General features: G+C 40.2%; 1 protein-coding gene across 1 annotated transcript in view; it reads right to left on the bottom strand.

The window, feature by feature from the left end:
* Positions 1–515: 515 nt before the first annotated feature.
* HPS5 (HPS5 biogenesis of lysosomal organelles complex 2 subunit 2) overlaps positions 516–27,540 on the bottom strand; it is a 43,432-nt gene continuing 16,407 nt past the window's right edge. The window contains exons 7-23 of the mRNA XM_052662178.1: positions 26,283–26,495; positions 25,897–25,968; positions 21,875–21,963; positions 20,602–20,780; positions 19,576–19,734; positions 18,807–18,993; positions 18,017–18,140; positions 17,041–17,190; positions 15,130–15,207; positions 14,236–14,816; positions 13,140–13,260; positions 12,782–12,937; positions 11,703–11,822; positions 10,014–10,127; positions 8,157–8,263; positions 2,432–2,702; positions 516–888 (exon numbers count right to left, since the gene is read on the bottom strand). Of these exons, the coding sequence (XP_052518138.1) occupies positions 828–888; positions 2,432–2,702; positions 8,157–8,263; positions 10,014–10,127; positions 11,703–11,822; positions 12,782–12,937; positions 13,140–13,260; positions 14,236–14,816; positions 15,130–15,207; positions 17,041–17,190; positions 18,017–18,140; positions 18,807–18,993; positions 19,576–19,734; positions 20,602–20,780; positions 21,875–21,963; positions 25,897–25,968; positions 26,283–26,495 (2,782 nt within the window). The 3' untranslated portion in view covers positions 516–827. The remainder of the gene's footprint in view (positions 889–2,431; positions 2,703–8,156; positions 8,264–10,013; positions 10,128–11,702; positions 11,823–12,781; positions 12,938–13,139; positions 13,261–14,235; positions 14,817–15,129; positions 15,208–17,040; positions 17,191–18,016; positions 18,141–18,806; positions 18,994–19,575; positions 19,735–20,601; positions 20,781–21,874; positions 21,964–25,896; positions 25,969–26,282; positions 26,496–27,540) is intronic.

The raw sequence follows: 27,540 nt of genomic DNA, 5'->3' as shown, positions 1-27,540 counted from the left end.
ATTATTAATAAAACATGCTGTGTTAAGTACACAGAAGCCTGAAAATGTAATCTAGTACTTGGCTTAAATAACACAAGCACTTGCTATAGTCTTTATCAATGCTCAGCCTGCCTGTATCATGGTCCTTAAAAAACAAATTTTAAAAGTGCATGATTCCTTTGGGCTACTTTATTTAGGAAAGACTGGAGTAAAACAGCTCTAGAAATGAATTAGTTTTATATAGCTTCAACTAGAAAATATCAAGTACTAGAAAAAAATATATTCTAAATTAGCTCGATTAAAATATTAATTTTCATTTTTACATTTAATTTGAATCTTCAGTGTTTCACTTATTTTACGTGTTAATTACATTCTACCAGGTCTTACTTTGGTAATTTCTCAAGTATCCCAGAGCAGAAAAGAAAGGAATTCAATTTCTATCAACTACATGGTATGTCTTCATATGACCAGGTTGAGAAACTTTTGCTCCCTGCACAGCAGTCATGACATGAAAAGAATCACCCTAGTCCACCAACAAGGAACCAATAATTCTATTGTCCAGCATAAGGGCTGCACAGCTGGGGATATTCACATTCTGCTTCCTTCCAGAGCATTTTGTTTTAGCAAACAAGGACTGATTCCTTTCAAAATCCAACTTTGGTTGAAAAACACTGAGGTCACAAATCAAGCCACAAATGCAGAGGTAACAGACAGGGATGAAGGTGCTCCCCAAAAGGTGCTGGGATCCCCGGTGGGGCCTTTCCTTCAAGAACAAGTGTGTTCAGGAGGCTCGGGAGCACAGCTCAGTCTTTCTCAACATGTCGTGACGCCCTGCTGCGTCTTTTTCACTAGGCCTGCTGAGACCAGAGAAACCGATCACATTTCTCGAGCATGCTTTGTATCAAGGCTCTGAAATCCCAAAGAAAAGAAACAAGCAAATTTAGTTGTCATTGTTCATTCTTTTCAGAAGTAAAGGATTCAAAAAGCTGACACTCTGTGCATCAAAAGACAAAACTAACAGAGTGAAAAGGCATCCTATGAATATGACACCTTGTCCTATACAATACGGGAAAATATTTGTAAATCATGTATCTCAGAGGTTAATATCCACAATATGTAAAGAACTCATGTGACAAAAAACAAATAATGCAATTTAAAAATGGACAAAAAACTTGAACAGGTACTTTTCCAAAGATGACATTCAAATGGCCAACGAGCATATGAAAAAGTCAACACCACTAGTCACTAGGAAAATGCAAATAAAAACCATAATGAGGTATTACCTCATGCCCATTAGGATAGCTAACTATCAAAAAATAATAGTAATAACTAGTGTTGCTGGGGGTGTGGAGTAACAGGAACCCCTGTGCGTCACTGGTGGAAATGCAGAATGGTGCGGGATCCATGGAAATTAGTCCAGGAGTGTCTCAAAAAATTAAAAACAGAAGTACCATCTGATCCAGCAATTCCACACCTGGGTATACACCCAAAAGAACTGAAAGCAGGGTCTCAAAGAGAGATTTGTATCCTCATGTTCACAGCAGCATTACTCAAAATAGCAAGAGGCAGAAGCAACCCAAGTGTCTATCAAGAGATGATCGGATAAACAAAATGTGGTTATATACACAACGAAATATTACTCAGTCCCAGAAAAAAAGGAAACTCTGACAAATGCTGCAACACAGTTAAGGAAAGTATGTTAAGCAAAATAAGCCAGCCACAAATAGACACACACTATGGTCCCAGACAGAAAGAACAGTGCCTGCCAGGGAGCGGGCAGAGGGAGGGGGCGGAATCATGGGGACAGTTTCAGTTCTGTAAGATGAAAGAGTTCTGGAAGTTAACTGCACAATGACACGAATATATTAACACTACTGAACCAACTACTTAAAAATGGTTGACAGTACATTTCATGTTCTCTGTATTTTACCACAATTTTTAAAACTAAAAATTTTTTTTTTTTAAACTGACTGAGATGATTAGGTGGGTGTGTGTGTGTGTGACTCAGTCATGTCCGACTCTTTGCGACCCCAAGGACTGTAGCCCGCCAGGCTCCTCCACGCATGGGATTCTCCAGGCAAGAATACTGGAGTGGATTGCCATTCCCTTCTCCAGGGGATCTTCCCGACCCAGGGCTCAAACCCTGGTCTCCTGCACAGCAGGTATTAGGCATGCGGTACAAATAATATTCTTCAAGAACTGACTATACATCATATTTGGGTATTCACATTGACCTACAAGTGTCTTTGTCACGACTATGAACGAAGTATTACTTTAGCCTCTTCTCTTAATCACCTAAGTCAACAGAGAAGTCTGTGTCCCCCCATCTGTGAGGGGTTGGGACTATGTGATTAATACAGTCCTGTCCCCTCTGAAAATCTGTGGGATTCTACACTCCCCAAGTGCCTGTGGACAGGGCAGGACAAGGGCAGGACAGACAGACATTAATTACCTCTGCCTCTTCTCGGCAATTCTCAGGATATCGCAGGTTCTAGTAAACCTCTCTGACAGCTCCAGGGTCAAACCACATTCCTGGAGCAGTGACCAGGCCCGGTCTGGGCCCATGGCCTTAGCCAGCAGGAGGGCCACATTCTCCACAGTGATAGGGGAAGGCCCATCGCTGAAGTTCCCATCTGGTGACTGCTGGGGGGCTGGCTTTGTGCTTGCGTTCTGCACCAGATGTAGGAGAAGCTTCCACTCTTCCACAGTTTCTGGGATCCAACCTACTCAAACACACAGATACAATGTGGGCTCTGAGCACTCTGCCTGCATACAGGAGAAACCATTCGGAAAAATGTCTCATACCAAAACATAAAAATATTAAAAGAACATAATCTCACCATCCCGACACAAAGCTGGTTTCTGAATATTTGTGGAATAAATAGCTCAAGACAAGGAGAAGCCATGAAATTAGCCTCTACATTCTTTCATTTGATCATGCGGTAATAACCCAGGGCACACTCCATGCTAGGCACTGAATATGATTGTGAAACAGACATGAGGACCCCTGCACTGCTGCGGAGCTCATGGTCTAGTGAAGGAGAAAGAACTTAGTAAACACGCAAACAAATCTACGCTTATAAATTGTGCTCGGTGCTTGCTATAAAGGAAAAGATCAAAGAGCCATCTGAGAGACCAGCAAGTTTTGGACAGTTTTTTTTTTTCTTTTTTTTTTTGAGGATCAGAGGAGGGCTCTATGAGAGTGACATTTAAGCAAAGAGCTGAAAAATGAGACAAGTTTACCACGTGTGTGCATATGACCCATATGCATGTGACATACGTGCAGGGAAGGTGTTGGGAAGGAGGAGCAAAAGAGCTTACGTTTCTGATCAAGGAAACATGGAAGATGACACAGGAAGAAACTAGGTGATTTCAAGGAACTCAAAGGTGGTGGTGAGGATTGAGAATAAGATGACAGGGCCAGGCCATAAGGGACCAGCGTAAGAATCTAGACTCTGAGTCAAGCGTAAGGAGTTTCAAGGAGGAGAGCCACATAACCCAATTTTTCTTTAAAAGAACCATTCTGAACCTCAGTAACATGGTGGAGCGAAAAGCTACCTTTGTCTCCCCCATTCATCCTACATAAACATTCACACCACAAAGGTGCCTGTGTCCAGCACACCGAGACACTGGAGAATTTCCCACACAAATGCACGGCTAAAGGTGGTGAACGGGAACACAGAGAGGCGGCAGAACCGAGGGAACAATAGAGACGGGGCCCGCAGCGCCCAGACCTCCAGCCCCAGAGAGGTTGGAGGAGCGGGGGAGGCGGTGCACACGCTCCAGTCACCCCCGAAGCCGCAGAGCCCAGGAATCTTAGGACACTGGACACGGCTACCCCGCTCTACTCCCCGCCTCCTCCACAACAGCAGTGGAGCCTGCCACTCAAGGGACCCTGAGCAGGAGGCGCGCCAGGCGGCTATGCCAGCAACACTGGCAGAAGTAAGGCATCCATGGCCCCACAGGTAGAAGAAGTGATAATAAAGGCCACAGGGCAGTCAGACGTGGAGGGCACCAAGTGCGGACTTTCAAGCATAAACAGGAGCTGAGGCGAGAGAGACCCAAAAACGTGTGCTAAGGCGCCATCTGCTGGAAGACAAAGGAAAGGCCTCTAGTTTCTAACCTATTGTGTTAGCAGAATCAAGCAGAGAGGTTACTTGCCAGCAGAGGAACAATTTCATCAAACATCATGAAGAACCATAGAAACACTTTATCACAAAAGGACAACGACAATTCTCCAGTAACCAAACTTAAAGTTACAGATTATTGTGAGCTAACTGATAAGAGAATTCAAAACAGCCTTCATGAAGAAAGTCAAAGAGCTACAAAAAAAGAGCAAAACAGAGAGGCAGTTCAATGAACTCAGGAATAAAAGTGAACAGAGTGGAAAAACTGAACGAACAGAGGAATACTTTACAAAGAGTTTAAAATTCTAAAAAAGAAGGACTTCTTCAGTGATCCAGTGATTAAGACTCTGCATTTCCAATGCAAGGGGCACGGGCTTAGTTCCCTAGTCAGGGAACTAAGATCCCACACGTCATGGGATGCAAGGAGGGTTGTGTCCACTAATCAGTGCACATGAACACCACATTAACAAAATCAAGGATGAAAACCATACGATCATGTCAATAGATGCAGAAAAAGCATGTGACAAGATTCAATGCCCATTTATGATTAAAAAAATTCAATAAAGTGAGCATAGAAAGAACATAACATAACATAAAAAAGCCATATATGACAAATCCACAACGAATATCATTTTCAATGATGAAAAACTGAAAGCTAGTCCTCTAAAATCAGGAACAAGACAAGGATGCCCACTCCTACCATTCTCTTCCAGTAGAGCAATCGGGCAAGAAAAAGAAATCAAAGGCATCCAAGTTGCAAAGGAAGAAGTGAAACTCACTATTTGTGGATGACGTAATTTTATATACAGAAAACCCTGAAGACAAGAACTATTAGAAATAAAAAATGAATAAAGCTGCAGGGTACAAATCAACATTAAAATATCTGTTGCAGGGGCTTCCCTGGTGGCTCAGTGGTAAAGAATCCATCTGTCAATGACGCAGTTGAGGGCTCGATTCCTGGGTCAGGAAGATCCCACATGCCACAGAGCAACTACGTCTATGCACCACAGCTCCTGAGCCTGTACTGTGCTCCAGAGTCCAGGAGATGCAACGACTGAGCCCACATGCTGCCGACTACTGAAGCCTGGGCACCTAGAGCCTGTGCTCCACAACAAGAGAAATGCACAAAGAGAAACCCATGCAGCAATGGAGACCTAGCACAGCTAAAAGTAACTAAATAAAAATTTTTTTAAGTCTGTTGTATTTCTATACGTTAACAATGAGCTAGCAGAAAAAGAAAGTACGAAAACAACTCAATTTACAATGAAAACAGAAAGAATAAAATATTTATGAACAGGTTTAACCAAGGAGGTGAAAAACCTGTACACTGAAAACTATAAGACGAAGTTGAAAGAAACTGAACAAGGCACAAATAAACGGAAAGATCCTGCCTGCTCAGGGACTGAAAGAATTAATACTGTTAAAATGTCCATACTTCCAAAGCATGCTATAGATTCAATGCAATCTTTACTGAAATCCCAGAAACATTTTTTCACAGAAATAAGACAAAAATTTCTAAGATTTATATGTAACCATGAAAGACCCCAAATAGCCAAAAGAATCCTGAATGAAAAGAACAAAGCTAGAGATATCACAGGCCTTGATTTCAAACTATATTACAAAACCATAGTAATCAAAACAGCACGGTAGTGGCAGAAAAACAGATAGATAGATCAATGGGATAAAACTAGAGTCCAGAAATAAACCCATACACGTATGGACAATTAATACAAAACAAAGGAACAAGGCACATGCAATGGAGAAAGGATAGTGTCTTAAATAAACGGTGTTGGGGACACTGTCGGGGACATTTTTTTGCATGAGGCAAAAAAAAGTAGACCACTACCTCACACCATACACAAGAACCAACTCCAAATGGATTAAAGACTTAAATAGACTCAAAACCATTAAACTAGAAGAAAACACAGACACAGCTCTCTTTGACATCAATCTTAGCAATATCTTTCTAGATAGGTCTCCTCGGGCAAGGGAAACAAGCAAAAATAAGCAAATAGGACTACATCAAACTAAAAAGCTTCTGCACAACAAAAGAAACCAAACATAAAATGAAAAGATGATCTACAAAATGGGAGAAGATATTTAAAACGGTAAGGGATTAATAACCAAAAATACACAACCAGATGAAAAACTGGCCAAAGGTGCTAAATAGACATTTCCCCAAAGATGACATACACATGAAAAGCACGTGGAAAGATGTTACACATCTATTAGAGAAATGCAAATCAAAACCATATGCGATACCACTTCACACATAATAGCTATCATCAAAAAGTCTACGAATAGCAAATATTGGCAAGGATGCAGAGAAAAAGGAACTCTGTACACTGCTGGGAGTGTAAACTGACACAGCCACTGTCAAAAACAGGAAGGTCTCTCAAAAACCTGAAAACAGAACTACCATCTGATCCAGCAATCCCACTTCTAATATTTATCCAAAGAAGATGAAAACACTAATTGGAAAAGATACATGCACCCCTGTGCTCACCACAGCACTATTTACAAGTAAGCCAAGATGTGGAATCAACCGAAGTGCCCCTCAATAGATGAATGGATAAAGAAGATGTGATTCACACACACAGACGACGGAATACTTCTCAGCCATTAAAAAAAAGAAGAAATCTTGCCATTGGTGGAACATAGATGGACCTTGAGGGTATTATGCTAAGTGAAATAAGTCAGACAAAGACAAACACCACATGATTTCACTCACAGGTGGAATACACAAAACAAAACAAAACAAAAAATAAAATAAATGAACAAACCAAACAAAAACAAACATGCAGCTGCAGAGGAGAGAGCAGTGGTTACCAGAGGGGATGGAGCCAGGGCAGGGTCAAGTGGGTAAACGGAATAAACTTGATGACGGATGGAAAGTACATTTTTACCAGTGACCACTCTATAGACTACAAAAAAGTGAAAAGCGTTGTACACATAAAACTTATATAATGTAATAAACCAATGTTATCTCAATAAAAAAAGTTTTAATTGGAAAAACTTACGAGATATATATAGGGCAGTAAGATCAACTAGCTTTAAAGTGATTAAATGAGTTAGGAGAGAGAAATGTCAAGAAAAGACCCTCATTTAATATACCAAGGGTGAGAATAGCTATTATTATTATTACTTTACCAAAACATTAAGAGTACTTTTATCTGGGTAGGAAGAATTTTAGGTGATATTTTCAGTTACTATTGCTATAGTGGGACATCTGAAGCTAACCCTTGCCAGTCACCTGGTTTCTTTGCTCGGTTCTAACTTTCCTTCTTCTATACCAACAGCGCTGAAATGAAAAAGCCAGTAGGTCACGTTGCTACATGAAGGATCCTGATGTCATGCTGTGGGTATCTCTGCATTGAGATTAATAAAGCAACACTACAAATCAGACCAAGACCACCTCTCTGAGTGTAGGATAAACTCTCAGACTTCAATGTGTCTAAATCCTGGTGTCCTGTCATTTTATCTGTACTGAATTGATGAAAATTAAAAAAAAAAAAAAAGTACCTGAATACTTGTAGAGGCTTAGGAAATCTGACTGCTACTCTAAGTTCATCTTAATGATCTCTAACTTTGGGCTGTGTAAAAAGGCAACATGATGCAGAGAAAACAACCTGAGCACGAGCTTTACAGATGGTTGGACCTGGCCTGAACATCAGTTCCAGCAGTAACCAGTTGTATGACTGTGGGGAAACTAACTGTCCTTTTTCTGAGCCTCAATTATACTTTCTGTAAAATAGAAGTAATAGTAACTATCCCACAGATTTGTTATTTCATTTAAACTAGATGGAAAAGCATCTAGTAGAATGCCTCACACATTAGGCACTCATGAAATAGAAAAGTTGCCTGCAGTTTATTTCTAGTTAGGATTTCACGATATACCAAGTAGTAAGGATCAAAAAAACTCCACGAATTTGACAAGTAGCTAGAATAAAGAATATGATCACTGAAATGTTTACCACATTTCTTTACCGCAAAGTCTGTAGTGATTTCTAAAATACTATAACCAAGAGTAACCAATTGGAATTTACATACCATTGTCCCCTTCCATCAGGCTCATATCATTCAGATACACAATGTTGGTGAAGGCCTCTCTTCTTCTCTCCAGCTCCAAACAGAGAATAAGATATCCAGGCCAGAAACTTTAAAGAGACCAAAGTTGGTGAGAAGAATAAAAGGCAGTGAATTTATATGGCATTGTGCTGTCCAACACAGTAATATTAGCCACGTGTGGCTATTTACATTTATTTATTTTTGGCTGTGCCATGAGGCATGTGGGATCTTAGTTTCCCAACTAGTGATGGCTCCCATGCTCCCTGCACCTTGGAAGCACAGAGTCTCATCCACTGGACTGCCAGGGAAGTCCCTGCCACTGCTGCTGCTAAGTCGCTTCAGTCCAACTCTGTGCAACCCCATAGACGGCAGCCCATGAGGCTCCCCTGTTCCTGGGATTCTCCAGGCAAGAACACTGGAGTGGGTTGCCATTTCCTTCTCCAATGCAAGAAAGTGAAAAGTGAAAGTGAAGTCGCTCAGTAAATTTAAAAGCCAGTTCTTCAGTTGACCAATATGCATTTCAAGGACTTAATGGCCACATGTGACTAGTGATTACCATATTGGACAGCGTGATAAAATATTTTTAGAATACTTTCATTCCCTCAGAAACTAGAACACTTATGAAAAAACAAAAATTAAAGTTAGTGATAAATACTAATTCCCTGGTGGCTCAGACAGTAAAGAATCTGCCTGCAATGCAAGAGACTTGTGTTTAATCCCTGGGTTGGGAAGAACCCCCAGGGGAGAAAACGGCAACCCATTCCAGTGTTATTGCCTGGGAAATGCCATAGACAGAGGAGCCTGGCAGGCTATGGTCCATGGGGCCACACACAGTCAGACACAACTGGGCGACTAAGCATGCACTCAAGGCCAAGCCCCAACTATCAGACTTTTAAGCTTATATACTTTATAAACTTTAAGGTTTAATACAAAACGAGCATATTTCTTCCGCAAACATGCAAACTTTGGCAGCTCTCCTTGACTCTCCGCTTCCTCACTTCCTATACCAGTACCTACAGCTCCCACTGTGTGTTCCTTTAACATGCCCCACCGGCTGTGCTCCTTCTGTTGCCCTGGAATCAATTCAGTCATACCTGAATTACTCCACCAGGTTCCTAGCTGGCCTTTATTTCTTGTCTCCAATCTTTCTCACGTATGAACCAGAAGCCTTCATTTGTCATGCATTTTTGTACCAAAAAGTTTAAAAGGGTCTCCGCTGATCATAAATTCTTTTAACCACCTTTCAAGGTCCTATATGATCTCATGACCCACCACCTGGCCAGTCTCATCCCTCATTACCAATGAACAAATATGCATCAAGTGCCTACTACTTTATGAACTATGCACCGATAAAAAGCCATGTCAGTTTTCATGGCCTTGATCTTGCTGTTTGTCTCAGTTGACCTGCCCTCTACCTGGCTCATTTTTAAATACAAACCCTCCCCATTCTTAGGGCTTACCTCCATGTCTCACCTCCTCCCTGAGTCCTTCATCAGAAGTTCTACTGAGCCCACTCTGATCTCTCCCTTCCCAGAAACTGTATCAATTACAACTTGTATCACACAGCCTGGTACTTAACTAAATACACCTGAGAACTGGAGCGACCAACTAAGCAGAAGGGGGAGAGAGGGACAAGCAAGGACCAGTCTCATGTGCACACAAAATAAAATATGCTCAAAATTTAAAACAAAAAAAAGATGCTTATTAGCACTTAAAACAAAGAAGCACTTTAGCCAAAAAATAAATGACAAAGCATATACCTTCAGTCCCTTCACTACAAAGTTATTAACTAAAATGACTCTAACCTTAACTTCAGCTTCTAGGAAAATTCTCACTTACCCATGAGACCTACAGATGTCAGTCATTTTCTCTTTCGTTGTAAAATCTGCAGGAAGTTTAATCAGATGAAGGATGAGCTGACTGTAACCCCAGGAAAACAAGTGGGAATGAGGCCTGAGAGTTGAAAAAATATCAGTAAATTAGATAGGAAATAAACTCTACAAAAATGCTTATTCATCAGCTAACAGGTAAGAACAGAAGTTTAATTATATTCTTTCCATCACTGTATTTTCCAAATATTTCTACTTGGCTTTCAAAACATTAAAATCGCTGTCTTTCCTATGACAAATATCTGTTTATTTTTTTTAATTATACATTTTAGAAATCAAAAGAAAATTCAAAATTCTGTCATTCACAGATAGCCATTTTATATCTTTTCAGACCTTTTTTCTAGGCAAGTAAGACAGGCATTTTGGGAACTTTTAAAAAGTTTCTTTAGGAAGAAAACATAAAGAACGTATCTGATATATTACAAGCATCAATATGTATTTTTTATGAATTCTGGGTTTTCTAAATACCTTATTCAAGACTCTCTATTGTATTTGGTTGCACTGAACAGCTTCAGCTGCATGCAACAAATTATGATAAATTCTTTTCATTTTTGTTCTGTTACAAATGTTTTTTAATTTTCCTTGTTACAGATTCTTAGATACACCCATCATTCCAAAGTGGACATTTAATTTCCAAATACATGGGGCTTTTAAAGTATCCTTGATATTAATTTCTCATTTTTATATTAATTTCTCATTAAGTGCTTCTCCTCTGCAACCACCATCTATGTCTTTTCTCTTTTAACTTTATTAAGGCTTTCAATGGCTGAGTGAAAAATCTCTCTCAATAAATGTGGCACTGCACTTGAAAATACATGGGTTATTTTCAAATATCTTTTGATATTGCTTTCTAACATAATTTCACAGTGATAAGAGAACAGACTCTATGATTTCAATACCTTTAGACCATGAAATTTTTGCACCTTGTTTTGTGTCCCTGGATATGTTCCATTGTCTCCTGGTTTATAATCTTTTGGAATCTGAACAGAATTTATACGCTGCTGTTGTGTGAAAATTGTATAAATCTTAACTATGTTGAATTGGTTCATAGTGCTTTTCAGGTCTACTAAATCCTTCTACTTTTCTATTCATTCTATTAATTATTCCGAGTTTGATATTGAAACTCCAACTAAAAAATAAGTGTAACATACAGTGGAACTATAGGTAACTTTGTTCTGTATTTTCCAAGTCTCCTATAAAAGTGTTATTTTACTTTCACAATTTAAAAAAGAAAAAAGAAAAAAAATTCCTAGGTTATGTATTGTCTAGAAATCCCTTGGCAAATTTCTAGGAAGAAAAACACAAATACACACACACTTTTCCCTCTAACACAAGTTTAATCACCAAGTTCTTAATGTTGGTCCATGGAAGAGTTTCAGAGGCCAAGTTTAATTCTCTGAAATCATGTGCAAAATTCTCCATGAATGTATATTTTTCTGACAGGAATCATCAGATTCTCAAAGGGTCTGTGATTCAAAACAAATGTTCCGAACTACTAGGCAGTACACTCAGTCTGATTACTAACATGACTTGGGTAACTCTCTTCCACAGCTGTTCCTAAAGCAAGCCCAGAATGCTTTATGTGAATAAACTAGTTCCATTCCAAAGGAGCACCAAGCTTAGAAATGATCCTTTGTACCTGGGGTTTCCGTCATCATCCATAGTGCTGGTGCTTAGGGGAGCATCATGGGACACAGCCAACAGCAGCCAATCCAACCTTAAAGACTCTGGTTGTAGAAGGGACTCAAGGAAGGATGGCCTAAGAAAACGTGGAGAGGAAAATTACCAATATTCATGTGGAGAAAGGAAAGATAAAATGTGCAGATGTGACGAGAATGTTATTAAGGGATCAATATAGTGGACGAAACAACTTGAAAAACCTTCTGCTACAAAACGGACAGAAGTGCTGGTGAAAGTCTAATAGCCTTTTAAGTGAACAGCTGAGCTTCAAGATAAAAAGGAAAACACCAAAGAGCCAAAAAAGAAAGAAAGAAAGAAAGAAATACTAGTATATCAAATGTGAGCCAATCAGAAAAGGGGAGGGGGAAGTTGCCATTCTCAATAATCTAGGGACATGTGTGTTTACTGCCACGGAGAGACAGGAAAAGAGGCCTCAGCCCAAAGAGGCTGAGAGAGCTGGAACTGAGAGCCACCCACAGAAAGCTGGGATATCATCACAAAAAGGTGGCAGAAAATCCACTCACTGGCAGGGAGAGCAAGGAAGCTTATCAGTCTTGGCCTAGGCCCTGAAGCAGGAGTTTAACTTCACACTGTTGATCTGAGACTCTCTGAGAGGGAGAGGGACAGGACAGAGAAGTGTGTTAGGGGCACATGTGTGATGCGTACTATGATCTGTGAAAGAGGGTACATGATTGCCAAAATCCTCCTCTTCTACAACAGGTACCTCAACTCTGTGGCAGTTAACAATAAACAGGTTTCAACTGATTATATGAGAGAAACAATGCTCTATCAAGAGAAAATGAGTCACTCAGTCCTGTCCGACTCTTTGCGAAACCATGGACTATACAGTCCATGGAATTCTCCAGGCCAGAATGCTGGAGTGGGTAGCTGTTCCCTTCTCCTGGGGATCTTCCCAACCCAGGGATAGAACCCAGGTCCCCCACATTGCAGGTGGATTCTTTACCAGCTGAGCCACAAAGGAAAGGAAAGTCTTTATAAAAAAAGAAAGAGAGTCTGCAAATATTCATCCCTTCTCACCGTTGATCTTCAGGCCTTGATTTCACCAGACTGTCTAAATAGGCCAAAAACTGAACAGGATTATGATGACAAAGTTGCATGACATCTGAAGGCAAAATGGATGGGTAAAACCTGATTAAGGATCGAAGGGCTGATTCTCCAAATTTCTCATACAATCTGCATTTAAAAACAAAACACATTAGTCTCCAACTTCAGTAAGATAATATAACTTGGTTACATTATCTACGTATTTATTAGAAATGAAAATAAATATACTAACAAGAAGCTGCTCAACATGTGATAGAGGAAAACTTTAGAGACTAAGACCAAGAAAATGCCTGGGCTTTAATGCATATGAACAACATATAGGACCACTCACCGGGCAGCATACGCAATCAACAAAGGACTGTCAAAAGGAACCGAGTCCTCCAATAACTTTAATCGTGTTGGAAGGTCTCCTTCTTCCATCTTTATATGTGTAGGACTGGAGCTCACCATTTCTAAAAGACAAAGCATCCCATCATCTCATAGCAGCTGAAAAAACTTAATTCACAAACGTATTAATCAACAATCACTAGTCCTCTACCTACTGTGTGCAAGTCCCAACATTTGTAAAGCATCACAGGAAAGACAAAAAACACAAGAGAGACAATCGCTGCTTTTAAGAACCTTAAAATCAAACTGGGAGGCAAAGCATATTCAATAACCAATATGTAAGTGACTATTACTATTGAAAAAGCCTTTTTACATGTGTTATCCATATTACATATATAAGCTATATAGTATATATACCTAGTACATATGTACCATTAATGTCAAATTCCTTATTTTTTTTTCTAGAACTGGTATCCCTAATCCATCTTTTGGAACGTCTATCCTGGGTGGATATATTAGCAAGAAATAAACTATTCTGTCTGCATTACCATGAAGTATCACAGCACTTGAGCCTACGCAGCTATTATGATCTCTCTGTGCCTGACTTTCCTCACCTACTAAAGAGAATGCCACCATCCACTCCAAGTGTCGGAATGAAGAAATGAAACGATGCCAGAAAAGGGTTTAGCGTTAATAACCAGCACATGTAAGTACTTAATAAACAGGACATACGATCTCTCCATCAGTAAGTTATGTTAGGGATTTTCTGGTTTTCACATATCAGCATTTATGAAATTTCGCTTAAATCCAACTTCTCCAACACTGCTATATCATTTTCTCAATGACTGTGAGAAAAATAAAATCAATTTCTTATAATAGCTGCAAGAACTATTTAAAACTAAATTGAGTTGTAGATCAATTTCTTAAAAAAGGGAACAATCTCAACAGAAAATAAAATTAAACTGAGTAGAAAACTAAATGGATGGTTGACCAGAACAGAGATGATTTCTACTTATATATTTTCTTTAAACTTAAGCATGTCAACATGCTATTGACCTCTATACAAATTTTTATCTTTAGTAAGGCAATCTGATTATTACCTTTCAATCCTTCAATAAAAGTATCCCAAACACAAGGACTTTCAGGGTAACTCAGCTTGATGCTCTCCTTTGCTCTTTTCAAATCCAGAAGAAAAAAGTACTTCTTTAGGAACTGACAAGTCAGCATTTCAAGAGAGCACTGCTGCAGAGTGTGGTCGCCATGCCCACTGGTACTTTTGATCTCAGAACTGAATACACTCAGTTCCAAACACAATGTTGTCAATTCAGCCAGATCCTTCTGAAGACTGTCTGCTATACTCCAAGGAGAACATATTTGGAAAACGTCATCATCCAAGGGCTCCCTCAGACTATTTACAGATTCACATGCTATTTGATCAATAGTTTCTTCATTGCCTAAAGAGTCCCTTTCTTCTTTTTCATATTCTTCATCTAATATTCCCTTTTTTGACTCATCAAGCAATAGCATATCCTGGTTTGATTCCGTGGATGAGCTGCCAGTATCTGAAATGCCTGAAAAGTCCTTCATGGCAAAACTCTTTTCTAACTGTGAAAGCCACTCCCGTAAAACCATTCTCAGGGATTTCGGTTCAAATAAAACCAGTGGGTCCTGTAGCTTGGTCCTATACAAGACAGACAAGTGTGAAACTTACATTTTATGTGGTTTTTCAAAAACAAATTGTTTCATGTTAAATAAGCCTAACACAGACAACATTACTTATCTGAATAAATGTTACTTTTCAATATTTTTTTTTCAACTCTTTAAATAAAAATGATGTCAGTATAAACACAACACAGAGAACATTAACTTAGTACTACTTCTTGAATTCCAATGCCCAGTGAAGCTATCTCTGCCCCATACTGTCCCAGGACCATTACTTATGATCTCAAAAAGTCATTCTTACTTACTATAAAACTTCATTCACAAATACTCACATTGCTTCTGCTGTTGCCACTGTGAGCTCTTGGAACTTGTCCTCTTCTGGAGGGCAACTAGTTATTTCTTCTTTTTCTCTAGAAAAGTATGAAAAAAGTTACAGGGGATTAGAACTTCCTTGGGTAAACACTTCTAAGTGCTCACTAAATGGTACCTATTGTACTTAATGTTATATGAAGCAAACAGACAAGTATAAAAAAAAATGGTCCATGGCTTCAAGATGAGTAAGCTCAAGGCAGAAAGAAAGGCACGAAAAAAATAAACTCTATTACCAAAGAGAACAACGTAAATGCTAAAGAGCAGAATAAGCACTGTGCTCTGGGCACAGAAAAAGGAATAATTACTCTGACTAGGCAATCAAGAGGGCTTTCCCGGTGGGGCTAGTGGTAAAGAACCCGCCTGCCCCTGCAGAAGACATAAGAGACACGGGTTCAATCCCTGGGTCAGGAGGATCCCCTGGAGGAGGGCATGCAAGCCACTCCAGTATTCTTGCCTGGAGAATCCCATGGACGGAGGATCCTGGCAGGGTACAGCCCATGCGGTCACAAAGAGTCAAACACAACTGAGCAACTTAGCACAACACACAGGCAATCAAGATCCCCAAGGAGGTAGTATTTGCCTTAGGAAACAAGGGGAGAAAACACTGCAGGTGGGAGAAACAGCGTGAAGAAAAGCAGTGAGGTGTCCACACCCAGCTCTCTGACGGGACTAGAATTCCAAGTGCTTAGAAGGTTGTGGGGAGAAGGCAATGGCACCCCACTCCAGTACTCTTGCCTAGAGAATCCCATGGACGGAGGAGCCTGGTGGGCTGCAGTCCATGGGGTAGTGAAGAGTCGGACACGACTAAGCAACTTCCCTTTTCACTTTTCACTTTCATGCATTGGAGAAGGAAATGGCAACCCACTCCAGTGTTCTTGCCTGGAGAATCCCAGGGTCGGGGGAGCCTGGTGGGCTGCCATCTATGGGGTCGCACAGAGTCGGACACGACTGAAGTGACTTAGCAGCAGCAGAAGGATGTGGCTAGAGATGAGGCTGGAAAGGTCGGCTCAGGTCAGACTGAGGGCTGCCTTAAATATAAATGCCACAGCACTATCTGTACTTTTTTCTGACATTTATATATATGGTTTCATGACTAAGCTACTCTAAAGGTAACGCCCTTTTATCCCATCTGTCTGTCCAATACACACTCACGCCATTAGTCTATCTCAGTTCCTGGTGATGCTGAGCTTGTGTACTTCCAATGCCCAGATCACCTGAACCATGAGAAAAGGAGGAGAAAAGATAAGATACACTGTGCCAGTCCAACAGCTCTGCTGTAACTCCACAACACAAGGACTATGCCTCCAGCATATCATTGGAAGATACACAGCATCATCAATGCCAAAGCTCTTGTCTCACGGCCAGAGAGTATTACTCACCAACATCACTATGCTAGTCAGAAGCAGAATCAGAACAAGGCCTCGATCCCTGGTCATCCTATTCTAATACCTTTGTTAACACCCTAGACATTTGAAGAGATCTGGAGGTGGAGGAAGTTGTTCAGGGGAAAGACAGAAGAGGCGCTCGATTAAAATTCTGTCTCAGGAAGTCTTTCCTAGCGGTCCAGGGGTTAGGACTCTGCTGCCACTGCAGGGGACATGGGTTTGATACCTGATCAAGGAACTTAAGATCCTGCAGGCTGCACAGCATGGCCACAGAAAAAAATCTGTCTCAACAGACTTGCTATTGGTTGATGTAATTTTCCAGTACTTACTCGGCAGTATTTACAATTTTCATAAGCTACACAATCTACAATGAAGAGAGTTACTGTGTGCCTTCTTCTTTAAAAAAAAAAAATGTAGTTTATGGCTCTCTTCAAACTGACAACTATGTCCTCTAGAATTTACACAGACTTCTCAGCAACAACTTACCCAGTGTCTTCCTCCTTTGGGCGAGTGACTGGACTCACATCCTCTTCACAGGACTGCTCATCACCCCTAGGTTCTTGTCTCACTTTCAGATCAGGGCTTGTATGAAGGGTGCCAATCTTCTCAGTAGTTTTACGCACAAAGCTGGAAACACTGGAGGTCAAATACCAATAAACTAACGTGAGAAAGGTCTCATTACTGCCAAGGATGAGAATTTCAGTACACGAGTTCTCTATGTTCCTGTTAGTCTCTGAAAAGAACCGGGACTTACTAACAAGACTCTGTTTATTCCAACTTCCCTAACCAAACTACATATTTCACATAAGGCCCACATAAATGTTATAATATAAAAAGGATGGACAAATGCTAAACTACTTTGATTCAGCCCTAAAGAAAAGGTCTTTAATTCCAGCTGTGCCCACAATGTTTCTGCATGTGATCATCCTAAGCCGTAGAATTTCTTCAGGACACTGCTCATTTGTCACATTTATCCTTCTTGGAAAGCAAATATGTATCCAGTAGAACTCAGTTAAGCAGCCCTGGCACAAAGTCTTCTCTTTCATGGTCAATCCCAGGCCCACAGAGTAGTTAGAAAGATTTCTGAGGAGTCTCCAACTCTGAGCCCAAACTGAGAAATGATTAAGAAATGACTAATGCTATGTGGAAACTTTTCCTATCAAGGATGAGGGGAAGAAAAGATTTTTAAACTTTTGCCCAGTCTGGGGGAGAAGGGGGAGGTGGGAAGCACATTTGTAACAACTCAAATATCCAGCTACTCAAACAATCTTGAGGGTAGTTACATTCCCCAAAATTGAAATGAGAAGTTAACAACTTCACATAACAGGCTATATGACGGATAACCTACTGGCTTCCTTTTAAGTCATTTAAAATGTCTTTCTATTCTCAGCACAGACATGCTTAATATGACAACAGAAGCAAAACCAGAAATGGGATTAAATAACAAGACTAATGAGCTTACCTCTCCTTGACAGCCTGAAGAGACACAAGAGGAGATGGAGAACGAAATGATAATGGAATGCCGAAGGGGAGAAAAGTTTCACTTTTATCCGTCTCAAACGTCACTGATGCGTGAGAAACGTTATCTGGATGAATGGAATCAGGGAAAAGAAACAAAATCTAATCACACGAAGAGTTTTTTAATCTTTAAAGAAATTCTGAAATGAATAAACCAAAGGAAATAAAAGATTCAATACCAAAATCACAACTGACCCAAATACAAATGAGTGGAACACAGGTTTATAAGATGCTCAAGATGGTCCACATATAAAACACTCAGACAGGTACCTTAGTTTTTCCTACTAACCCTGAATCCCCATAGTCATAAAGGAAGTTTAGAGTCTCTATTAATCTCTTCTCAAGAGTTCGGCCACAGGAATACTTGAACATCGAAAAGTGAAGGCAAGGACCCCCAAAACTGTAGTAATTTTTCATTCCTAATGAAAAATAATTCAGTTAGTCAGGATAAAATTGTTCCACTCTTTTGGTTAATGACTTCCTCTCTTAACCTTTCCCGCTCTTTAATACAAGATCAATATTAGGAACTTTACCAAATTTAGCTTAAACATGAGAGGGAAAAATTCCAACTAAACATAAACCCATTCCTCTAATGGTGAAGAGATCAATAAGTCTGGATGGAAACTCTATCAACTTAATAAAAATTATTAACACTTCGTAGAGGAAAAATAAAGAAGCCACAGAAAATAACTGCTTCACATCAGCAATCAATAAAAACACTTTCCTTTCCTCACCTTCACTTCCCTGGGAGCCACAGCAATGATCTGGTTGGTCCTCTTCTTGATGTGAGGCGAACTCTTTAAGTCTCTCATCTTCTGAGAGTGTTTGGCTGTGAAGGGAACAAGAGTCTTCATCTGACTGACTGCCTCTTCTACTATTAATGATACGATAAATACCAGAGTCCAAGATGCTGAAACTTTCCTAAAAAGAAAAAGAATTAAAGACCAATTAAAATGTTTATAACACGATATAGCTCTTTTAAGGAAAAAATCAACACTAAAAGCAGTAAGTCATTAATGACAATTATGGTTTATTAGAACAAAACGGTGAGCAAGGTCTCGCTGCCTGGCAGCCGGTCCCTCTGACGTGCCTGCAGCATCATGCGACCAGATTTCTCCAGCCAGTCTCCACCAAGCCTGGCAGTGAGAATGAGAATTAAACGAGACAATCCTGAGCTGCCCTGAGACTCAAGCTAACATGAAGCATCTGAAACCACATACTAGGGGCAATTTAACTTGTACCAGAGGCTACATAATGTACATTTTCAAACAAGATATAATAAACAATGACAAAACAAAACACAGTTCTAAGACACACACAAAGAAGTGCTTCAGAGGGCTGTCCAAGAGCTGAAAGAAAGCCCCCTCTTGCCACCCGCCGCCTCCCCTCCAGTATAAACACTGGAAAGAAGCGAAGTTTTGGGATCCTGGAAGTAGGTGAGGACAACTTCATGGAGAACATCTCACTGTAGAGCAAAACCCTTTGAAAAGTGCGAATACCTACATGTGATGAAATGGAGCTTCTTCTACTGCTACAGGCTGAATCCAAAGGTTCCAATTTTAAGATCAACTCTTCCAGTTGGGAAGCTAGATCACCACAGGTTGTTAAGTCCAGCTGAGATTTCAAGTGTTCCAATTTATCTACAGTTAAAGTTTTTCTTCCCTAATAAAAACAAGTAGAAACCCAATAGGAGAGCTTTCCATTTGTAACTAATTCCATATTCAAATTGCTAATACATTGACAGAAGTCTAACATAGAACATAAAACCTCAAAGGTGCTTTAAAAGGGCTTTAAAAGCTAGTGAAAGACTTAATGAGAATTTTCTTAGGAATTAAGCATTTAATTAAGAGTTACTGCACACATAATAATTTCACTTAAAACAAGGCCTGAAACTAAAATAAATTTGTGGGTAAATTTTATTTTGGGGCTTCCCTGATGGCACAGATAGTGAAGAATCTGCCCGTAATGTAGAAGACCCAGCTTTGATCCCTGGATCGGGAAGACCCCCTAGAGAAGGGAATGACTACCCACTCCAGTATCCTTGCCTGGAGAATTACATGGACAGAGGAGCCTGGAGAGCTACAGTCCATAGGGTCACAAAGAGTAGGACATGACTAAGTGACTAACACACACGTACGGTTTTTCTTGCCCCCACTCCCCACTCCAGACTTACAGGTCATGCTTCCTTTGGGGATTTATTACTGCTTAATCTGCAAGCTAACGTGCTGTTCACAGTTGCTCAGCTGTCTCCGGCTCTTTGCAACCCTATGGACCGTAGCCCAGCAGGCTCCTCTGTCCATGGGATTTTCCAGGCAAGAATACTGGGGTGGGTTGCCATGCCCTCCTCCAGGGGCTCTTCCCAACCCAGGGGTCAAACTCACGTCTCCTGCATTGGCAGACGGATTCTTTACCCCTCAGCCACCTGTGAAGCCCCCTGCAGACTAATAAATATAAGCAACTGTGTAGCATAATCCTGCAAGCCAAATTGATCTTAACAACCCAGATGAACATGTAAGCTGATTGACTCACTCTGCTGGCAATGACAGAATTTTGGAAAAGACAGCAAGTTCGAGCAGCCAGGTTCCACAGGCCTCTCCTTATCAGACGTTCCACACAGCGCTCCACAGACAACAGGGAGAGATGTGAGACCTTCCCATTCAGGTGTAGACAGAACAGCTCATTCTTGCAAACAGCCACATCCTGAATATCTACAAAAACCACAGGAGTGAACATGCAGGACGCTAACCAAATATTTCTTTTCCATTTTTGTGACTGGACGAACTTACTTTAATAAATTCATTTTATATAGTCTGGTTTGATCGAATTTCACCTCTATTTTTATATTTTCATTTCAAAGAGAAAAATCATATTTTAGACACTATTCTAAAAAGATCAAGAATAAGAGGAATACCTGTCTGATCTAAAACACTATATTTAAAAATGCTATTTTTGTGTGAAAAGAAGGGCAGGCACTTTAAAAGAGGGTACTTTTGAGACCACACTGTCACATTTCTGAGAGTAACAAATCTGATGTCAATAAACAGACTTTAACACATATGTTAATCAACAAACTGTTCCTAAAAAAATACCTGTCTTGGCAGAACATCATGAAAGAATCTAAAACACTAGTTTCCACAGGAGACCCTCAGGAAACTTAATTCACAAGAAATCAATGTTGATCAGATCATGAGATAATGGTTCATTTATCTTTTTTATGTTTTTACAAAGTACAAAATGACTCGTAAGTCAAGATACAATCTCTGGGCAATCATACTAAAAATCTTAGATTTATTTCCTCCATTTCTGGTTTAAACCAGAAGAATACAGCGACTGATAGTCTTTGCCTCAGCCACATAAAATAGCTATTGTTCCCACAAGGACTTTTCAAATTCTCCCCTCCCTTGCCCTCCACCCTGTTTTTTGCACACGAAGAGTGTTTATTAACTCAGGGCTTCCCCAATATGTCAACCCCAAATTATTAAGCCATAAAACAAGAGTTAAAGCAAGTTTTCTAACAGAGATAAAAATTAAGGGTAAGTAGAAGGGGAAAATTAATCCATTCAATCTTTGGCAGTGGTTGCTAATATTTAAGAATAAATGAAAATTTTATTTAAAATAACTAACTATAAATTCACAAATATATACTTGGGAAGTACCTTATAATGGAATACACCTATGAGAGAGAAATGTCACCTCTTTCTACTTTCTACTTCTTACACTGCAAGAGAATCCTCCTACAATAATTAAATCTTTCACAAGCATGCAATTAAAAATTATATAAGGAAAAAAAAAACATAATTACCTTTGACTTCACTCCAAAGAAGAACTTGAACATTCTGAGGAATGAAAATATAAATTCCTCTTTCTGTCCAAGTCAGCACACAAAGCTCACTGCAAGAAAACATGGAAGAAGTCAAGAGATTTCTAGTTTGCTTGGACTCAGAGGTTTATGATATAATTCCCTGAATTCAGACCCTCCCATTAGCTATTAAAGCAAGATCTGTCTATACAGAGAAAATCCAGCAGTAAATTCAGCCAATCATGTCCTATCACCTCTTTTTTGTCTGTGACAAGAGCCCACTGAAAGATATCATAACATGATGCCAAAATGGGAAAAATTCAGATACACTAAATACATTCTACAAAAATAAAACGCTGGTGTCTTACCTGATGTTTGTTAAAATAGCTAAACCTCCCATATCTGGTATGACAGGGCCCATTTAAAACAAAGACTAAACATAACATTTTACCATTCCTCACTGCTCTGGTGAGCTACTTTTAGGGAGGGAAATACTTTGATGTCCTTAGTTTTATGTGGGCAATAAAAGGTTGAAAATTCCCAGTCAACTCTAGGAGGTTTTGTTTGTTTTTATTAAAGGCTATACCTGTATTATCTAACCCTGCAGCAACTCATTAAGATAGAAGCATTATTCCTATTTTGTAAAAAAGAAAAACTGAAGCCCAGAGAGATAAAATATGTCGAAGGCCATTCAGCATGAATATACAAGAGTCCAAATTTATCCCAAGGAGTTTGGGTCCAAAATCTGGACTTTTTTCTCCACAACTCATAGAATCTACTGCTACCCTCACTGATCCTCAATGACCCACCCACTGTTATCTGGAATTCTGAACATTCCACTTACCTATAGTCTTGAAAGGTCACAGATTTTCTAGCTGCCAAACACAATAACCTCCTTCTTCATTTTCTTTCTTGAGCCCCCAGCAGGGGCCAACCCTGCATATTGTCCCTTCCTTCCTGAATTGAGAGTCTTCCTAGACTCTCGACACTGCTTCTTCATCCACCTCCCTTTCCAGTCCTCTGGCGCTCTCCATCTTGGCTCATTTCCTTCTATACTCCTTTGCTCATGTATCTCATTTACTCTCTCCAGGCTGCTATTGCTTTTTTATACACCACTGGTAATCCCTACTTCTTGTTCCTGGTCAGAGCGTTCTCCACATATAACATTCTCATTCTAACCACCTCTCAAGGATTAGCAGCAGCTTTACTCCCCTTTGAAATCCTCTGTGACAGCCCTCAGCCATTGCTCACAACTCTTACTTTTGATTGCTGTTAAACATTTTCTAGAAATAAACTATATCTCTCCAAAAATTATGATCTTGAGAACAGGGACTTCTACTTAGTTTATGCCTCCAAGTGTACTACAATGGTAGGTACCAGGTGGTTACAAAACCAAGAGTGATATTTAACAGGAACTGGGTCATCACACAAATATTAAACATTTTGCCAATATAAGATCAAATCACTGTCCCTACAGAAAAGTAACCTTTGTCACAAAGAAGAAAAAAATCATCAGAACCACAGCTAAAACTAAAATTGGAAGGTTGCCTTTAGGAGCCAGAGGGGAAAAAAATCAGACCAGAAAGAAGATCCCTGAATACAGAGATACAGGATCATGGTTTTGATACTGAACTTCATACTCAGGTTGGAAAAATTCCGTAAAAATAGGTATGGGCTGGGGCAGGGGAGGGGGACTTACATAAGAGCTGAGACTTTGTCATTTATACAGCCTTCATCCCCTTATAATAAACAGAAAGCGACACAAGCCTAACAACATTGCTTAAAAAGTTAAAGAAGGGAGGGATTTCCCTGGTGGTCCTGTGGCTTAGACTCCATGCTCCCAATGCAGGGGCCCCAGGCTCAATCTCTGGTCAGGGAGCTAGATTGCACGTGCACAACTAAGGGTTCACATGGTGCAACGAAAGAGCCTGCAATGCAGATCAAAGATCCCGCGTGCCACAACTGAGACCCAGCACGTGCACAACTAAGGGTTCACATGATGCAGCAAAAGAGCCTGCAATGCAGATCAAAGATCCCGCGTGCCACAACTGAGACCCAGCACGTGCACAACTAAGGGTTCACATGATGCAGCAAAAGAGCCTGCAATGCAGATCAAAGATCCCGCGTGCCACAACTGAGACCCAGCACGTGCACAACTAAGGGTTCACATGATGCAACAAAAGAGCCTGCAATGCAGATCAAAGATCCTGCATGCCACAACTGAGACCCAGCACGGCCAAGTAAATAAATACAATTTTTTTTTCAAGTTAAAAACAGGAATGTGATATCAGTGTGCAGAAAAGGAAATTAAGTATACAAATTTGCTTCCTTGTCGCATTACCTCGTGGGATTCGTGGGTATAACAGTGAAAGTTATCATAACACAAATAGGGGAAGAAAAGTAACAACAGGCCCTCTTAGTGATTTTTTATTTAGTCATTATTTGAGAACTTTCTATGTGCCGAGCACTGTGCCGGCAGTAAAGGAGCTAACGGTGTGGTGCTGGGATGGATTTGCACAGAACAGTGAGACAGGATGGTGATGGAGGCCGAACAAAAGCGACAGCAGTGCAATCGGGCAAGCGTCTGACGTAAGCCACCGGGGAGCCAGGAAAGGCTTCAAAGTGGCACTAATTATTACTTATGCTGAGGAGTAGGCAGAGCCAGATCACTCAGGGCTTTGTTCGCTAGGCAGGAACTCTAATGGGAGCTTTAAATAGCTTAACTCAAAAACCTAACACTACCAGGAGAACCAAGCAGACTGTGGCCTTACCATTAGAAAACATACTCTGGGGTAAGGGACTTGCCTGCACCCCACACATCACACACAGTCAACAAACGCTTAAGTGTCTATGATGGGCCAGGCATTATGCCAAACACTGAGAAAAACACAGTGAATAAAACAGACACCAAGCCCTCGTGGACCTTACCGTCTAGGAATAAGATAGGCATACATGTTTGAATGTATAATTATAAACTGTGGTAAGTGCCATAAAGAAAGAGGTTTTAATATGCTTCATCTATGGGCAAATAAATAGCTTTCTCCAGTAACTTTCAGGATGAATTATGGATTTATCAAAGAGTTACACTCTTTACAACTGACTTCCAAATATTTCAGTGGAGGTAGTGCAACATATACATACTTTAGTTAGGGGCAGTTAGTTGACATTTCAAGTGTTTTATTTTTTGTTTTTTTTTTTAATTACATTCAAAGAGAGGTCAGTTAGTCTTTGAAAAAACTCAATCAGAAGCCAAACTCCAGACTACCCTATAAGAGCTCTACAGAATGTTTCCTGAATCTGTATTAACGATCTTGTTAATTAGCCTAAGGGATATTAGAAATAATATCCTATTGCTGAAATAAGAGAAGTTCAAGACATACAGACTGACTGGAAACCATACACTGGGCACTCACTCCCATGCTTGTAGAACAAGCTGTAGGAACTGGCAAGCCCAGCAGCTAACAGCTCTAAGTGGCACTCTGTGCTACCGCTTAATAGTAGACTTTTTTATACCTAACCCAAATAGAAAGCTAGCTAAACTCCGACGTTAGAATATGGCTGGCTGGATCCAACTTGAGCAGATATTTCATGCAAAGCACCTCAAGAACAGGGAGCTGAAATTTCACATTTACAAGAACAAATTCTGCAATGACTTTTGCACCTGCTTGCTAAGAAACACACATATGCAGCAGATTTCAATCTGAGGCTTGCTTTCATTGTTGTATCCCACCGGGGAGGGGAGGCTATGAAAGAATGTGTACCTATAGCTCTGAGCTCTAATTGTCAGATGTACCCAACAACTATAAAGTGTTCAAGTAGTTTAGGGCAGTTCAAACCAGAAAGGGAAGTGTATTTCTATGATTTTTTTTACCATTCCTCTTATATATAGCACTTTACAGTCATTTCCTGATTTTCTAAAAATGATTTAGTACAAAAACAAAGTTAAGATGCTAACTGCCTCTGAACAAGAAACAGATGAAGTTTTTTGTTTTTTTTTTTTTTAAGGATCAAAGAGAGAAACTTACCTAACATGTAAGAGTTTGGGGAAAGACAAAGACTGGGAGGATCCAATCGTATGATCATACTGAGGTTCTGATCTAGGAAGTAAACATGATTCATGATTTAATCACAATATAAAAGCACCTTTTTCGATACACAGGAAAATTTCTGCCTACAAAACAAATTCAAGAGCCAGTTCACTGCATTTGCTCTTGTTCAGTTTGCTTTAACCATATAAAAAATAATTGATTAAAGAGTTTTAGGTTTCTCTGAATCTTTTATTAAAAATTCTACTTCACTCTTTAAAGGTATGATAAAATCTTTGATGCATATAGAACATCAGAGGTTTCAACCAAACCCCCACCCCATGTAAGTTCCTCAAATACTTCCTGCTGAACATATAAGTCATTACCTTAGATTAATCACAGGAAGAGGTGGTGCGGAGAGGAGTTTCTTAAACTGATGTGTGCTTAAAACTTCTCCATCAAAGTTCACCTCCCACATCCTGGAGCCGGGGCGAGCACAGTATATTAGGGGCTGCTGGCCTGCAGAACACCTTCCCGGGAAGAAACAAGCTCCATATTCTCCATCTCTTTCCTTGTTTCCAATTTTCCAAAATTTTTCTCTAATACCCCCCACAAAAAAAGAAAAATCATGTTTACTTACAGAAACGTCAAAAGCACTGGCAATGCAAATCCACACGGCCATAAGAACCCCACCCACAGTGTCCTCCCTTTCTTCATATTAGCTATTTACTGGAACGAACAACAGAATGGAAAGATCACAACGGGGCTACAACTCTCATTTGCCATTAACTATTTCTGTTATAGGAAGCAAAACACTTCAGGTTAGTACTCAGTTTATTAGCCACAGTCAGAGTTAATGTGAAGGCTCTTTTTCAAAACTAAAAGATGAGTGCTACCAAACCATTTCCTACATTAAATCAGTTAAATCCTACTGATTGCTCATCTTGTTTCTCACCTGTCCCGTGGAGGCCACTGATCTACTCTCCAATTCTGTCTCCAGTCCACTCATCTGTCACAAATACCCAACAAACGCTTCACTCTTTCCTCAAAACGCTAAGTCCTTCTGAAAGTCTGTACCTTGGAACATTCCATTCCCTTAGGATTACACGAACTAGATATATAAAAGAACTGCACATACAAAACTGCCTGAGAACATGGAGGGTGACAATGAGTATGCCTCTTCCCCAACACTCCTTTATTTTTCATGAGCTAACTCCAACCTTCCTCCTCTGACAGTCCTCTCTGACTCCTACAAGCAGAATTTCAGGCTTCCCATGCCATGTTTTCAAAGCAGTCACCGCATTACATGTGGCAGTGGTGTCTGCTTGAACGGTAGGTGCTAGCGGCAAAAAACCCACCTACCAATGTAGGAGACACAAGAGACTCTGGTTCCATCCCTGGGTAGGGATTTTGATCCCTAGGCAGGGAAGATCCCTGGAGGAGGGCATGGCAACCCTCACCAGTATTCTTGTATACAGAATCCCCATGGATGGAGGAGCCTGGCAGGCTACAGTCCATAGGGTCGCAAAGAGTCAGACACAACTAAAGCGACTTAGCACCTGCGCACGCACCCTGCACTAAAACAAAACATCACCTTTACTAGAAGAATAGTTTTAAGGATTAACTAAAATAAGCCAGAAATGT

The sequence above is a fragment of the Budorcas taxicolor genome, chromosome 25, assembly GCF_023091745.1.
Source record: "Budorcas taxicolor isolate Tak-1 chromosome 25, Takin1.1, whole genome shotgun sequence".
Lineage (NCBI taxonomy): Eukaryota > Metazoa > Chordata > Mammalia > Artiodactyla > Bovidae > Budorcas > Budorcas taxicolor.
This window is presented reverse-complemented; position numbering and strand designations above follow the sequence as displayed.